We start from the raw sequence: 16,720 nt of genomic DNA, 5'->3' as shown, positions 1-16,720 counted from the left end.
AAACACACAGACGCTTATATTATTTAAACTGTTTGGCCTAATGGCTCAGGCTTCTTGCTACCTAGTTCTTATATCTTAAGTTAACCCATTTCTATTAATCTATAAGTTGCCACGTCTGCTGGCATGTTGTTACTTTGGTGGTGGCTGGCGTCTCCTCTCTGTTCTGTTCTAACTTCCTCCTTTCTAGTTAGAATGTCCCGCCTAACTCTATTCTGCCTCACCATTGGCCAAACAGCTTTATTTATCAACCATTCAGAGCAACACAAATTCACAGCATACAGAAAGACATTCCCCCATCATTTCCCTTTTTCTTTCTAAACAGAAGGAAGGTTTTAACTTTAACCTAGTAAAATTACATATATCAAGCAAGAATTACAGTTACAGTTGGATTAAACTTTTAAGTAAAAGAGATGGACAGTGAACACCAAAAGATAAAGGTGAATGCACATTGAGGTCAGATTCTTTCTCCTTATATTTGTTTCTTTTGTTTTTACGCACACAGTAACTTTTATACATATGCCATCTTCAGGGAAGAAATGGTATAGCTGACCCCTAAACAACATACACAACTAGTTGTCTGACACGCACTACAACTGAGTAACTGAGTGCTTTCTGGGGAGGCAGTTACATAGCCACTTGGCAACTTGTAATATGCATCTGCTCAGCCATTGGTACGGAGGCTCTTGGAAGTTCAACCCTGAGTTGAGATTTTCATAGCAAATTGTTTAATAATTTCCTCTGTTCTCTCAGGCAGAGAAAATTTCCACGTTAGTGAGCAGATCCCTCCACAGGCTTCTCTGGATTTTAAAGAATGATCTAACCCATACCCCTTTGCCTGGCAAGTGCCATATCTTGTCAAAATTCCCGTGGAAGAGACTTGTGTTGGTGCTATCTCAGACTTACCACTTCCCTTATAGCAATAATTATATCAGTGAACCTTTTAAGGCAGCTGAGCAGCTGTAACCTAAGAATCTGAGTCTCTGGACCCAGAGTAGATAAATTGTGTTCTGTGGGCATTGTCCTTTGTGTGGCAGATGCCCGAAATTTGTTTACAGAGTCCCCCAGAGAAGACATTTGATTGGTCTTTATTGTTTCTGATGCTACTTGGCTAACCCAAGTGTTTTAACAAGATTTGGTAAAGAAAAATATTTTGTACTTAGCAAAGAATATGCTACCACTTGTCATCATCAGCTTACCTGAAACTGGAAATGGTAATATTGATAAGAAGAGATGTGGAGGCTATGTTCCAGTTTCAGGATGGAATGCATTCCTTGGTTTCTATCTCTCGTAGGAGTCAACAGAGGGTAGGCACTGACAGGGTTCCCCTGAGGCACTGAGTCTCCTGACCAGCATGAGGGACTAGTGGTGACTGCTTTCTTTTTCTTTGCAGGAGATGAGTGTGGGCTATGCAAATGGGATCCGCGTGATGAGTATGACTCACACAGGAGAGCCAGGATTCATGCTGTACGTTCCCATAGAGGTGAGAGGGCTCAGTCTTCCTTTTCCAGGGCCTCTGGGCAGGGCTACCAGTTTCCCAAAGTTCCTGAACACTGCTGGGTTTGAGTGGTGTATCCCATTAAGTAGGCTTCAGGAAAGAGGTTTTATGATTTTTAACAGTTAATGTTAAAGAGATACATTCATTTTAAAACTAAGAACTTGAGGGAGCAAAGAAACATCACCCTTTACAATAGCCACGAATAATATAAAATATCTTGGGGTAACACTAACTAAACAAGTGAAGGACCTATGTGATAAGAACTTTAAGTCTCTGAAGAAAGAAATTGAAGAAGATGTCAGAAAACGGAAAGATATCCCATGCTCATGGATAGGTAGGATTAACATAGTAAAAATGGCAATCTTACCAAAAGCAATCTACAGATTCAATGCAATCCCTATCAAAATCCCAATACAATTCTTCATAGACTTGGAAAGAACAATACTCAACTTCATATGGAAAAACAAAAAACCCAGGATAGCTGAAAGAATCCTGTACAATAAAGCAACTTCTGGAGGCATCACCATCCCTGACCTCAAGCTCTACTATAGAGCTATAGTAATAAAAACAGCTTGGTACTGGCATAAAAACCGACATACGGACCAATGGAGTCGAATTGAAGACCCTGACATTAGTCCACACACATGAACACCTAATTTTTGACAAGCCAAAACTATACAATGGAAAAAAGAAAGTATCTTCAACAAATGGTGCTGTCATAACTGGACGTCTATATGTAAAAGATTACAAATAGATCCATATCTGTTACCATGCACAAAACTCAAGTCCAAGCAGATCAGAGACCTCAACATAAATCCTGTTACACTGAACTTGATAGAAAAGTAGGAAGTACTCTTGAATGCATTGGCACAGGAGATCACTTCCTAAATATAACACCAGCAGCACAGGCACTGAGCACAACAATTAATAAATGGGACCTCTTGAAACTGAGAAGCTTTTGTAGGGAAAAAGACATGGTCAATAAGACAAAAAGACAGCCTACAGAATGGGAAAAGATCTTCACCAACCCCATATCTGACAGAGGACTGATCTCCAGGGTATATAAAGAACTCAAGAAACTAGACATCAAAATACTGAACAGTCCAATTAAAAAATGGGCTACAGAGCTAAACAAAGAATTCTCAAAAGAATCTCAAATAGACATTTAATGAAATGCTCAACATCCTTAGTCATCAGAGAAATGCAAATCAAAACGACCCTGAGATACCACCTTACACCTGTCAGAATGGCTAAGATCAAAAACACTAATGACAGTCAATGTTGGAGAGGGTACAGAGCAAGGGGAACACTCCTCCACTGTTGGTAGGAGTGCAAACTTGTATAATCACTGTGGAAATCAGTATGGTGGTTTCTTAGAAAATTGGGAATCGATCTACCTCAAGACCCAGCCATACCACCCTTGGGCGTATACCCAAGGAATGCTGAATCATACCACAAAGATACATGCTCAACTATGTTCATAGCAGCACTATTTGTAATAGCCAGAACCTGGAAACAACCTAGATGCCTGTCAACTGAAGAATGGATTAAGAAAATGTGGTCCATGTACAAAATGGAGTACTACTCAGCAGAGAAAAACAATGACGGCATGAAATTTGCAGGCAAATGGGTGGAACTAGAAAATATCATCCTGAGTGAGGTAACCCAGACTTGGACAAACAAGGTGTGTACTCACTCATAAGTGGATACTAGATATAAAGCAAAGGACAATCAGACTGCAACCCACAGATCCAGGGAGGCTACCTAGCAGGGGGGACCCTAGGATGACTGTGGTTTGTAAGTTTTGGTTTTGCCCAATCACTGGGCAAGCTTTAGTGAAACATTTCACTATTAGGATAAGAATATATACCATATCAAGCTGATGAAAGAATATGCTGGCTGTATTTTCAGAAGGGGAGGCTAAAATCTTTTTAGATTATGGATTAGCCTATAGAAAAATGTCTGCCGTAAATTAAACAGTGAAGAGGAAGATGAGTAGGAATCTCACTTACACAACTTAAGTAAAACATAGCTCTCTGAGCAGATGAAGATAGGTTTCTTCTGTATCCCAGAATCTAATCAATATTTATATGTATAATTCAGCTATTATTTGGCTTAAAAGGGCTTATTGGGAAATGTTATCATTTTTACTACTTTCTGCAGAGAAAATATTTTCCTGTTTCAAATAATCCTGGACTTTTGAATTATAACCTATTTTTATGTTCAAGCTATCTATGTATTATTTCTCCTGCAGTTGTACATAAAATGTTTTTACAGCCGGGTGGTGGTGGTGGCTCTCACCTTTAATCCCAGCACTCGGGAGGCAGAGCCAGGCGGATCTCTGTGAGTTCGAGGCCAGCCTGGGCTACCAAGTGAGTTCCAGGAAAAGGCACAAAGCTACACAGAGAAATCCTGTCTCGAAAAACCAAAAAAAAAAAAAAAAAAAAAAAAAAAAGAACTTGAGGGAGCACAGAATGCTTGGATTCTGTCTCAGCACCCACATGACAGCTCACAACTAACTCTCTGTCTCTGGTTCTGAGAGATAAGCTGCCCTCTTCTGACCTCCATGGGCACCAGGCACACACATAGTACACACACATATAGGCAAAACACTCATAGACCTGGAATAGAAATAAAATGTTTAAACATCTTTAAAAAACAAAAGCTTGGCTGGGGATGTAGCTGTTAGTCGACTGTTTTCCTAGCATGTAAGTCCTTGATTTGATGCCCAGCACTGTGCAAGTGGGCGTGGTGACACGCGCCCATAAGCCCAGCACCTGGAAGGTGGAAGCAGGAGTTTCCGTGTACTCTGGGATGAGAGCCTAGGGATCTCATCCCAACACATAGTGGACTAGAGAGATGACTCAGCTGGCAAAGGCTAGGCTCACAGCCAAAAAGTTAAACACCAACGTACTTTTTCTCATTTAAAACGTATGAAATCAGTTATATGGATAAAAACTGATCATCTCCATCTAACTAGTTCCTGTCAACTAACAAGAGCCTACTGTAGTGGTAGTATTCTTACTAATTTCTAATCAGTAATTTTGATGTATATGCAATTCTTTTGTTTGTTTGAGACAGGGTTTCTCTGTATAGCCCTGGCTGTCCTGGAACTTGCTTTATAGACCAGGCTGGCCTTGGACTCAGAGATCAACCTGCCTCTGCTTTCCCAGGGCTGGTGTGTGTCACCTTCCTGTGGTTTTTGTTATTTTAGTTTGTCTTGGGGTCTCAGTATTATAGCCCATACTGGCCTAGAACTCATGAACCTGGTGTCTCCACGTGGCTCCTGAGTGCTAGGATTATAGATGTGTGCCAACATGCCTGGTTATGCCAGTAGAGTTTGACTTCCCTTATGAATGAAGCAGAATGAAATTGAAAGTCAGTCTGCAGAGCTGACGGTCTTTCCATCCATCCTCTTGCTTCTGAGCTTGGCCTGTCTTTTCTGGAGCTCTCATTTCTGCTAGTCTTGGAACATGGCTAGTTAGGCTGCTGCTTTGCTGCCTCATACTTTCCTTTCCTTCTGGCATGTCCTTCCCCATAAAGACATCTCTAAGTCAGCCGGGCGGTGGTGACGCATGCCTTTAATCCCAGCACTCGGGAGGCAGAGACAGGCGGATCTCTGTGAGTTTGAGGCCAGCCTAGTCTACAAAGTGAGTTCCAGGAAAGGCGCAAAACTTCACAGAGAAACCCTGTCTCGAAAAACAAAAACAAAAAAAAACAAAAACAACCAAAAAGACATCTCTAAGTCACTACTATTCCCTTTCAGGACTCACATAATCCCTTCCCAACACACAGACATATGATTTATTATTTTCATATGTATGTATATGTGCGTGAATTCATGTGTGGTGCACATGTGTGTGTAGGGGCCTGAGGAGGCTGGAAGAGGATGTGAGATTCCCTGGAACTGGAGTCACAAGTGGTGGTGAGCTAATGAAGAGTTTTGGAAGTGCAAGTGCTCTTAACTACTGAGTAGTCTCTCCAGCATTCTTACCACTTTTTTGTTGTTGTTGTTTCATTAAGACAGGGTCTCACAATACAGTTCTGGCTGTCCTGGAACTCACTGTGTAGACCAGGTTGGCCTTGAATTTAGAGAGATCCCCTGCTTCCGCCTTCTGAGTGCTGGGATTAAAGGAATGTGCTACTGTGTCCAGCCACATCACCTTCTTGGTGAGACCTTATTTAAAGCTGTCTTCCTGCCTAATTCCTCTCCTTTACCCTTTTCCTTTGTAGCATGTACTACTTTCCAATGAAATTACTTGTGTAACCGGGCAGTGGTGGTACACGCCTTTAATCCCAGAGGCAGAGGCAGGCAGATCTTTGTGAATTTGAGTTCCAGGACAGCCAGGGCTATTACCCAGAGAAACTCTGTCTCGGGGAAAAAATTACTTGTGTATTCCTGAGATTTTCTTTTAAAGTTTTTTTTTTTTTTATTTCATCACTTAGGGAAGTAGGTATCACATAATAAGTCATAGTAGATGTTTCCTTTGGAGGTTTTTGGTCATTTCTTTGTCTTTGAACATGCTACCTCCCCATCTCCCACCCCCCAAAACCAAGTCTGGCTTTGTAGCCCAAGCTGGCTTCAAACTCTGCCTTCTTGTATCAAGCTGGGACGGCACCCACCTTATCGACTTCCTCTCTTACACCACAGTGCCCTGTTGGTCTTTTAATTGATGCAGTATCTTTGTGTGGGGAGCATACCTGTGTCACGGTATATGCTGGAGGTCAAAGTTGATACATTTTGAGAAGTGGTTCTCTCTTGTCACTTTGTGGGACCCAGGGATCAAATCTAAGTCCTAATATGGGGACACAAATACCTCAACCACTGAGCCTGATCTTTTGTATCTCATTTCTCCCCCACTATACACACTTTTTTTTTTAAACAAGGTGGGGCTTATTTTGGTTCACAGTTTAAATATAGTCCAACCGTGGAGGGTAAGTTATGGTGGAAAAATTGGATGTTTTGCCTGTATGTTTGTGCAGTGCCCATGGAGGCCAGAAAAGGGCATTGGATCCCCTGGGATTGGATTTAAAGATGGTTGTAAGTGGCCATATGAGTGCTGAGAATTGAACCCAGGTTCTCTTCAAGAGCAGCCAGTACTCTTAATCGGTGACCCATCTCTCCAGCCCCTCTAGGTACTTTTTGTACAGATACTTCTTTCTAAGTTGTCATTTGATACATGGTATGAGGTTGTTTTTGCATGTGTATTACCCAGAATTGAACCAGGGGTCATGTGCAAGTATTCTACCACTGAGCCTGGTAACTGATAGAAAAACAGTCTACCAACTAAGCTACATGTCTTCGGCAGCTTCAAGGTTTTATTTTTAAAATGTGAATGTATCTGTTTAAAATTAACTGTTAAAAATGATAAAATCTGTTTCCGGCAGCCTCCCCAAGAATCCATGGCATGCACCACTCCAATTTATGTGGAAGTACACTGGCTGCTAACTTTCCTTCCCTCCATACAGTATGCTCTGCATGTCTACAATGAGGTGATGAGCGTTGGACAGAAGTATGGAATCCGGAATGCTGGGTATTATGCTCTTCGAAGTCTCCGAATTGAGAAGTTTTTTGCCTTCTGGGGGCAAGACTTAAACACCCTCACCACTCCCCTGGAATGTGGAGGAGAGTCTCGAGTGAAGTTAGAGAAGGTATTATTTATCCATATCCCCCTGCCCCCTGTGCCCCTCAGCTGAGCATGTGATTTGTCTAATAGGAAGAGAGCAGGGAAGGTAGGAAGTGCTAGCATCAGGTAAATCACAAGGAATAGTGTCCTCAGGACAGGAACCTCACCTGTGGGATGCACATCTTCCCCTGGATCCTAGTACCCTGACAACCCTTGTTTACACATTATACTGTGCAGAAAGCAGAGGACACTGGCATAAGTTTTTTAGTTGATTGTGGTCATTCATTAATGTACCACAAGTATTTATCTAAGTTGGTCATCTTACAGCCAGCTGTCTATTTTTTTAATATATTTAAACTTTTAATTATGTGGATGCATGTATGTCTGTGTGAGGTGTGTGCATTTGAGTGCAGTTGCCAAAAGAGGGCACTGGGAACTGTTGTAGGTCCTCTCCCAGAACTCATGGACTCTTGACTTCTGAGCTCTCTCCAGCCCCGGTATTATTTTTTTAGAAAACAGTAGTTGAAGAGATTATTCTGTGAGGAGTCTTTCCCACCTCTGAGCCTCATCCAGTGTCCTGTCCCCTTGGCTGCTCACACACAGCAGTGTGTTCTGTTCTAGAGTGTGAGCATGGCACAAGTGTGCAGTGAATGATCTCCTCTACCCACCTGTAACCTAGTGCTGTTCACTTTGCACCTTGCTTTATTTACAACACTGTATTCAAGCAGTTCCCTGTCAGTACACCTGGAGTTTGTTTTCCCTTTTCTGAGACAGGGTCTCACTATAGTCCTAATTGGCCTGGAACTTCCTATGTAGACCAGACTGTTCTTGAACTCAGAGATCCACCAGCCTCTGCCTCCCAAGTGCTGAGATTAAAGGTGTGTGCCATCATGCCCAGCTGTAGTATTTTTGGCCACTGCATATAACTAGATGTAAAAAGATTACATGCAATTATTTTTTTGTGCTGTGAAAGTGTTAGTAGCTCATTAAAATCACCTGTATTTAATTAGAGATAGATTGTTAAGTTTGTTCACATATATATAAAAGTATATATATATATATATATATATATATATATATATATATATATATATGCATGCATTGGGACATCCATACACATGGACTGACTTTGTGGAACTGGTTTTTTGCTGCCACCTTTACATGGGTTCTGGGGAATCCAAGCTTGTATGATGAGAGCATTTACCTGCCGAGCCATCTTGACATCCCTCTAGCAATTGTTCTTGATTGATTTTTCAGTTTTCTTTTCTAATACTTTTTGTTTCTTGAGGCTTGTGAGTGAAATCTGTTCACAGATGCATACACTTTTGCTGTTACAAAAGTTCTTTGGTGTCTCTGTTGTGGATGCAGATTTTCACAATGCCTCAAACATTGTTTCCCAAAGCTAGCAGGAATGTAGGGTATATGTGTGTGGCATTCCCACACTTACCACTCTCTCCTCACCTTCACATGCCAAGGGCCATCATGTAGACTGGTATCTGAGGCTTTTTCCCCTTGTTTGTTTTCAGGGCATAGATTTCATCGGTCGAGATGCCCTGCTGCAGCAGAAGCAGAATGGGGTATATAAGCGCCTTGCTATGTTCATTCTGGATGACCACGACACAGACCTCGACCTGTGGCCTTGGTGGGGAGAACCCATTTACCGGAATGGGAAGTATGCTGGCAAGACCACCAGTAGTGCCTATAGCTACACTCTTGAGCGCCACGTATGCCTGGGTTTTGTGCACAATTTCTCTGAGGACAGTGGGGAAGAGCAGGTGGTGACAGCGGATTTCATCAACCGCGGAGAATATGAAATTGACATTGCAGGCCATCGGTTTCAGGCCAAGGCCAAGCTGTACCCTGTCATCTCCTTTTTCACTCACAAGCGTAGAAAGGATGATGTGGAGCTGAGTGACTTTCATGGGAAGTAATGCCAAGACATTCTCCCTTCTCCCATTCTCACGAGGAGCATTGTTCTGGGAGCTGCTGCTTCTGTCCCTGTCTCCTTACTGAAGGTTCCTCTGTCCCTTCTCTTAACTTTCCAATTTGACCTACTTTAAACGTTTTCCTTGAAAGCCTTTTTTGTCCTCCCATTTTCTTTTCATTTGCTGTTACCTCCTAATAATCCAGGTTCTTCTCATCCCTCCCGCAGCCCCACATTCCCACAGGGGAAGGCAGGAGCCACTTGTGGCGTTAAGGTGACAAACTGATTTTTCAAATCATCTTGAGGCAGGTCGGTATTATTTAAGTTTTAGGGCAAAAGTCCAGTTCCCTTGGGCTGGGATTCTTAGAGTAATCTGATTTTGGTAGATGACTGTGTGTCTCATATAGCCCTGGGAATAGCTTGTATCTTAAGCAGGCAGATGATTCTGTTCCACTGTGCTGTAGGTTCCACCTGATACCTCTTAACCATCTACCTCACCAATGAGAGGGATTTCATGGACACTGTCTGCTCTGTGGGAGGGACGAGTAGTTAACCTGGCCTCTCCAGCCCTCCAACTCTGTTCTTAGATGTTTGGGCCAGGGCATCCTGCCTGCACTTTTCTTTATTTTCTGCTATTTTGTATAGTGAGGTGGTTTGTTTTTTAGCTGAGTAAACAAGTATGCCAGTATTTGAAAGGGGTGGGGAACCCATGTTGCCTTTTGTGTTGCTTTTCCCAGCGGGAGCAGTGTGAACTCAGATGTTGAGTTCCTACTCTTAGAAGAGTGTTGCTTTTCTTTCGGTTACTCATAGGTCAGCTAGCTGTCCCTTCTTGATTTTCTTCAGATGGCTTCTAGCCTCACCTGTGCCTTGTGTAGCCTGCTGTGAGCTCAACATTCATTCCTACCCCTTTAGAAGAGGGAGAGAGGATTAGGTGGGGGGGGAGTCTTGGTGAGTGAGTAAACCATGCTGTTCATACTGCGTTCCGAGAGCTTCCAGAGCCAAGTTTTACATCCTGACATGAACAAAGCCACATACAGATGGCCATTGAGAGCTGTAAGGACAGTGCAGGCCAGAGACTGCTTTCCATCTTTTCTTTCCAGGCTCCCCACTCTCACCCCGCCCCGCAACAGAACCTTTGGAGTGGAAAGTGACTGGGGTGCCCACCAAATGCACTACCTATTCCAGTGGCACTGCTGTTTTCTTTTTGTGATAGGGGTTCTCACCGGAGCTCAGGCTGGCCTCAGATCTGCAGGGCTCCTCCTGCCTTGTCTCCTGAGTACTAGGATTTCAGGGGTGGTGACAGTGTGTTTTCTAAAGGTGAAACTTGGATGTGACAGGCTGTGCTGTAGAACGCCCACACTTCATTTTCTCTTGTACACAGACTGCCCAGTCTGGATTGAGAACCTTTCATTCAACTGCAGTTCTCAGTAACTTGGGCGCATTGGTTCTGCTAAATTTACATTGATAGAAGCTTTCATTTCAGTGGTGCAGCTCAAAATTTTCAAGTGTCTCTTTGGCACTTCTGTAGAACCCGTTATCCGCTCAGACTGGTTCTTTTCACACATTTCTTGCTGTTTTCTCCAGCTAGGCCGCTCGTACTTGGCTTCTGAGACGATTTTCATTGACTTATTAAAGGGCACACAATTAGAAGTTGCTGTGAGGGGAAATTGCTATTTTGGAGGGAAGTTTAGTGAGATGAGAACTACTGTCTCCAGGCAAAGGGAAGAAAGGAATAATACTCCAGTAGAAAGCTGAGCGAGGCAACAGCAGCAGTGAGCTGTTGAGATCCAGAGCAGGCCCTTGGCTGACCCATGAAGACGGAAGTAGAGATGCACAGCTCCAGGTATTTGTGCTCTTTGAAATATGGTGGTAACATTCTGCAGTCTGGGAGTGAAAGTTTACTTGGAATTGAATACAAAAGAAATTTTTGACCTATGCATCGATAGTAAAAGTTTGGCAGCAAACTTGTTCTTTAACTGTTGAAAGTGTTACCACTTAAGTTCCAAACTGGGGGCGGGGGGAACTCTTCCAAAGCAGTAATAGTTTAAACTCATAGTATATTATTCAAGGATTTCAGCATAGACTAAGTGTTGCCTGCACTTGTTAATCTCTAGCTACTTAATTAACTGTCCCTTCTGAGTAGGAGGGAAAGTACAAGTCTTCAGCTCGAAGTTCTAGCTGTGGCTGGTGTCAGCCTTTGAGCTGACAGACCTTGCTTGTCTCGCTAGGAAGGCATAAGAGAGAGGAGAGTGAAGCATTTTGAAATGCCTGACCAGGGTCATGGTCCTGTTCCTTCAACTGTGGTTAGGGGTTGGATTTTCTGAGCTGCCACTTCTTTACTGTGTACCCCAAAACAAACTTACATTTGGCACTAACTGCTTCCTTAGAGTTTCTCTTGCTCCATGCAAACATAAACAGTGCAAATCTGCCGTCCCCCCTTTTGCCCTGATAGAAGTGCTGTAAGTAGACTGTTCTCCTCCACTAACCCTGCAGCTTTTCCTAGGCTTGGTGTCATAAACACCTCAGACAGTCGAGGGGACCTGAAACCCCTGGCCCACTAGTGTTGGGAGAGCATTCTAGGCTCTCAGGAGTAAATGCAGCTTGTTAACAGAAATGCTAGGTCTAGAGCAGTGGCTCTTAACCTGTGGGTTGCGACCCCTTTGAGGTCAAATGACCCTATCACAGAGGTTGCCTAAGATCATCGGAAACGCAGATATTTACATTATGATTCACAACAGTAACAAAATTACATTTATGAGTTGGCAATGAAAATAATTTTATGGTTGGGAGTTACCACGACATAAGGAACTGTATTAAGGGAAGGGTCGAAGCATTAGGAAGGTTGAGAACCACTGTTCTAGAGGCATGATTGAAAATCCAGGAAGAGGGCTGGAGAGATGGCTCAGAGGTTAAGAGCACTGGCTGCTCGTCCGAGGTCCTGAGTTCAATTCCCTTTGATCACATGGTGGCTCACAACCATCTATAATGAGATCTGGTGCCGTCTTCTGGCCTGCAGGCAAACACGCAGGCAGAACACTGTACATAATAAATAAATCTTGAAAAGAGAAGAAAAGAAAATCCAGGAAGAATAATCACTGTGCGTCCTCAGTTGTGTGACATTTCCAACTCTTGGATGGTGAGGCTACCTTGTATGACAGGACGCTCCGAGGAGCTGGTTAGTTTTAAGGGATTGTAAACACTGCAGCTTTAGGTGACAGATTCTCTAGAATAATCTCTTGTCACATCTACTTTCCAGAGATGAGGAGTTCCATGTTCTCTTCCTTGATTATAGTAGCAATTAAGTCTCTTTGAACAAGGTAACAAAGTATATTGAAGACCTAAGGTTGGGAGTTTTCTGTGAGCCTTCTTGAAGTCAGAAGGCTTTCTTTCCTCTTAGCTGTTCATTACATGTGCAAAGCCTGCTTCTCAGGACTGCCGTAGTCATTGGAATATACCAGGCTTGTGACAGAGTTCCCTCCCATGACACAGGTACTGAACTTACAAAAGGACAAGTAGGAATGGTTTCGTTAGTCCTAATTGTGAGCACACCTCACTGAAGTTTTAGTTCTTCCATGGGTCCCACGGGCCTCCTTAGTCCCGGGACACAGGATCATTTAACACAGTCTGTCTCCAGGAGCCCGTTCATGCGGCAGTGGAGTGCAGCCCTTCAGTGGCTTGTCTCCTCTCCACCAGAGGTATTCTAGACTGCTGGGTCCAAGTAACGAGATAGGAAAATGCAATTTACAGATATGTGGGTGGCAGGAGGAATTATAAGTAGCAGGAACTGCTAAAGGTTTGCTTCATTTTGCTGAAGACTCACTGCTTTGATTTTCTGGGTGATTAGCTTCTAGCTTCTGAACACATTTGCTAGCATCTGAAAAGATCTTCACCATCCTTGGGGAGAATGTTATGCCTTACAGTGTTGGTACTAGCCTTGGAAGACTGTCAGGAAGAGCAGTTGCAGCATCCTGTTTACAGGGGTGAACAACAACTTTCATCCTTATATCTCTTCTTGGCCAAAGGTAACAGATTTATAATATTTAGGACAATGAAGAATGACTTGTCGTTTTCATTTTCTGCCTCCCAACACCCCCACCTCACAAATGTTGATAGGTAAGTAGCATAGTATTAACACAACACAGGTACATTTTCTTGTGGCTAAAGAATGTTCGTCTTGTACTTATATCTGTAGGCACATAGACTGAGGAGAAGCAAGTGCGTAGGGAAGTGTGTCTGAGCTGTAGCTACGCCCCGTGTTCCTGTCAGAAATGCTAAGGGAGCTATGGGTCGGTTTGGGAGCACCTCTCCTCTGCCTCCATTTCTTTTGGTCTCCAAGGTGCTGATGTGTAAGCCCCATTTTCATGTCGATATGGGGCTTTCTCCTGCGGTTCCTCAACAGTACCAGCACACTGTTCAGCACAAGGATTGAGTGTTTCGCACATCTCTCCTCTTAGTATGTTAAACATCAGCATTTTCTCGGTATAAGACTCTTGGCCTCTAAGCAGTTGTCTACATCTGAATAATTATATACATTTTGCTCATATTTTGATTCACCTGTTTTTAATCTTTGCAAACATCTACCTCCTTGCCTTCTTGTCTGGGAAGGACAGATTACAAGAGGAGGGGGAGTTATCTTACCATGTTTCAAAAGGTCCGTGCCAGGATTTCCTTTGCACACCAAGAGCTGAAGCTCGGAGTACTTCTCGGCCTAGTTCTCGTGCCTTACCCTCCAGACGTCCAGTCGTGGACTGAGGTAGGAAGAAAGCAGAATGTTCAGTCTGGGTTCTCATCACCCCACAGCAACCCTCCTTCCTCAGAGTAATTTGGGTGTGGGGTAATAAGTTCAGCTCATTTCACTGAAAGCTTTTCTAGTTCATACTTAACTCTCTGGTCAATGCTTAAGCTATATAAAGCACCATTGTAATTTCTATGAAGTTCTGTAAATTTGCATTTAGTGTGGTTCTGCTCAGCGCTCTTCTGTTCCCGTGTAGTGTCAGCATGTGGTCCTGAGGACATTCTAGATACTGGAGTAAATAAGGACTTTTCTCAAGAGCAAACTCTGCTGACTTTGGACACATGGGGTAACTGTATTTAATGGACAGAATTATTTCTGGATGGCTAGATTCCAACTGAGATTTTCTTTTCATGTATTAGGTATATAAATGAATAAAAAGATGTTTTCATTAACTATTGCTATGTCCACTTGTGAAATGTCTTTTAACTTGGTTACAATATGCTATTTGCCTGCCTTCTCAAAGGCAAAAAGAAACAAAACTGTTCATAAAACCATTTACACCTCTGATGCTAAGAGGTTTAGAATGAGCATGACCCACTACCATATACATGTAAGCAAACCCATGTTCATGCAGAAGAGGAGCAAAGGACATGAGCCAGCTGGAGAGATGGCTGATATCAACATTCTAAAATGATACAGGTGAAACCTTAATGGGCAGTTACACATGTCTTAAGACACCCAGTCCCTGCCCAGTGGGGATGCATTACCTCTCACCATGCAGGCAGGCACGGGAGCCAGCTTTAACAAATAATACTGCTGGGAATGCTGAGCCTGATTCCTTAGAGGTCAGCTGATAACACCCCGGAAAATAAACCAGAAACTCATTGGTAAGTACTCAAAGAAGAAAAAAATAGTCACCAAGAAGTATAGGCATTCTAAAGATTTTACTTGAAATGTGTGTGTGTGGGGGGGTCCCCTCTCCCAGAGAAGAATGCTATTTTTTTAGGTAGTGGGTCTTTCCTCTCCATCAAATGAACTAGAAACTGGTTAAACTGCACGTGGTGGTGCAGGCCTGAAATCCCAGCACTAAGGAAGTGGTAAAGGCAGAAGGTTCAAGAGTTCAAAGCTAGCCTGGGTTACATGTCTCCCAAATTTAAAAGAGAAAAAAAAAAAACTTACCAATTTAGAAAGCTATAAAATCTAAGAAAAAAATTATTTCAGAGAAACTAAAATGCTTTAGAATGACTTTCATTGTTTTAATTGTAGCCTTGCCTAATTGTCCACTTCAAGGTAAAAACAAGTCTAGGAATGTCTTTAAAGACAGAAAAGTATAGCTGGGCATGGCGCACACCTTTAATCCCAGCATTCAGGAGGCAGATGCAGATGGGTCTCTGTGAGTTCGAGGCCAGCCTGGTCTACAGAGGGAGTTCCAGGGCTATACACAGAGAGACCCTGTCTTGAAAAACAAAAACAAAATATCTAACCAAACAACAATAAAGCCAACAAAGCAAACAGATCATAGAGTATAAATCACAATTATATACACCAAGGCATATGCTGGCTTACAATACACCATGCTGGGCTCTTGAAAGAGGTATTTTATAAGACATTCATGTCCCTGCTAAGTACTAAATAGTTTAACTTAAAAAAAACTCTTCAAACAACTCAAATTTTAATACAACAAGCTTCTAAGGTCATCAGTTTGCCCCTAGTCTAAACATAGTTTTAAGACATTGACATTTAATGTTTGTACACACAGTGTATATGTGGAAGTCAGTGGACAAATTACCAGTTCTTTCCTACCATGAGGGTCCTTGGGGATCAAACTCGGGTCCTCAGGCTTGGTGGCAAGCACCTTTTGCTAAACCAGCTCACCAGCTTACCTTAACCAGAGGCCAGATTAAGGACACACCCAAATTGTCCCACAAACCCGAGAGCTACTTATCTTTTGGGGGACCTAACTGGATCAAAACTTGTACCCAGACTTAGTTGCATATATCTGTAACCCCAACATCTGGGAGGTAGCTAGGAGTTTAAGAACAGTTTCAACTGTATAGTGAGTTGGGGGCCACCTTACGTTTTTGTTCTTTTGAGACGGTTTTACTGTGTAGCCCTGGCTGGCCTGGAACTCACTCTGTAGACCAGGCTGGCCTCAGACTCACAGATCCGCCTGCCTCTGCCTCCTGAGTGCTGGGATTAAAGGCGTGCGCCACCATTGCCCGGCCAGACTCTGTCTTAAAAAATAAAATTATAGCTGCGAGTGGTGGTGTGTGCCTTTCATCCCGACACTCTGGAGGCAGAGGCAGGAGGATCTCTGAGTTTTGAGATCTACAGAGCTAGTTTCAGGACAGCCAGGGCTGTCTTGAAAAAATAAAATTGTATCCCAGACCAACCCATCAGCTACAGCTGCACACAACTCTTGGAAAGCATTAGCTCTATGTACATCATCAGCCCCTGGCCCTCCCAGAGGACTACCCGCTCCCTGATCTCTTTCCTTGTAGTCTCCCCAACTTTGCATTAGTCTCTGACCCTACATCTCATAACATGGTCACTAAAATCCATGCTCTCTTTGTAGTCAATAGGTTTTGACCACTTCAGAGTTACAGCTATTTTAAAGCATAAAGCAAAGGCACCAAGCTTTGAATTGAATCTGTACACATTTATGTTGCCTCAGCACTAGTGTGTGTATAAAAACACACAGAGACTTGTCTTGGGGTTGGTGATTGACCCCAGGGCCCTGCAGGTGCTAAACACACATTCTACCAATTAGCTACACTCAAAGTCCCTGCTGGACGTTCTCACAAGCCAATCTCATTGTCCTTTGAGTTTTAAGGTTCCATGTTCCTAGTTGTTTTTTAGGATAGATACAGAAATAATGCCCCATACCGATGCTTCCTGGCAACTGCTTCCCTTTGGGCAGAGCTTTGATTGTGTTTGTT

The 16,720-nt window shown here is 43.0% G+C and overlaps 1 protein-coding gene across 2 annotated transcripts in view; it reads left to right on the top strand.

The window, feature by feature from the left end:
* Positions 1 to 14,238, top strand: part of Pdpr (pyruvate dehydrogenase phosphatase regulatory subunit) — a 48,393-nt gene extending 34,155 nt beyond the window's left edge. For both annotated transcript variants that reach the window (XM_052727434.1, XM_052727435.1), the window contains 3 exons: positions 1,391 to 1,480; positions 6,965 to 7,147; positions 8,649 to 14,238. In XM_052727434.1, the coding sequence (XP_052583394.1) occupies positions 1,391 to 1,480; positions 6,965 to 7,147; positions 8,649 to 9,053 (678 nt within the window). In that variant the 3' untranslated portion in view covers positions 9,054 to 14,238. The remainder of the gene's footprint in view (positions 1 to 1,390; positions 1,481 to 6,964; positions 7,148 to 8,648) is intronic.
* Positions 14,239 to 16,720: the final 2,482 nt, after the last annotated feature.

Source organism: Peromyscus californicus, unplaced genomic scaffold (assembly GCF_007827085.1).
Source record: "Peromyscus californicus insignis strain IS unplaced genomic scaffold, ASM782708v3 Scaffold_8__1_contigs__length_139910024, whole genome shotgun sequence".
Classification (NCBI taxonomy): Eukaryota; Metazoa; Chordata; class Mammalia; order Rodentia; family Cricetidae; genus Peromyscus; species Peromyscus californicus.
This window is presented reverse-complemented; position numbering and strand designations above follow the sequence as displayed.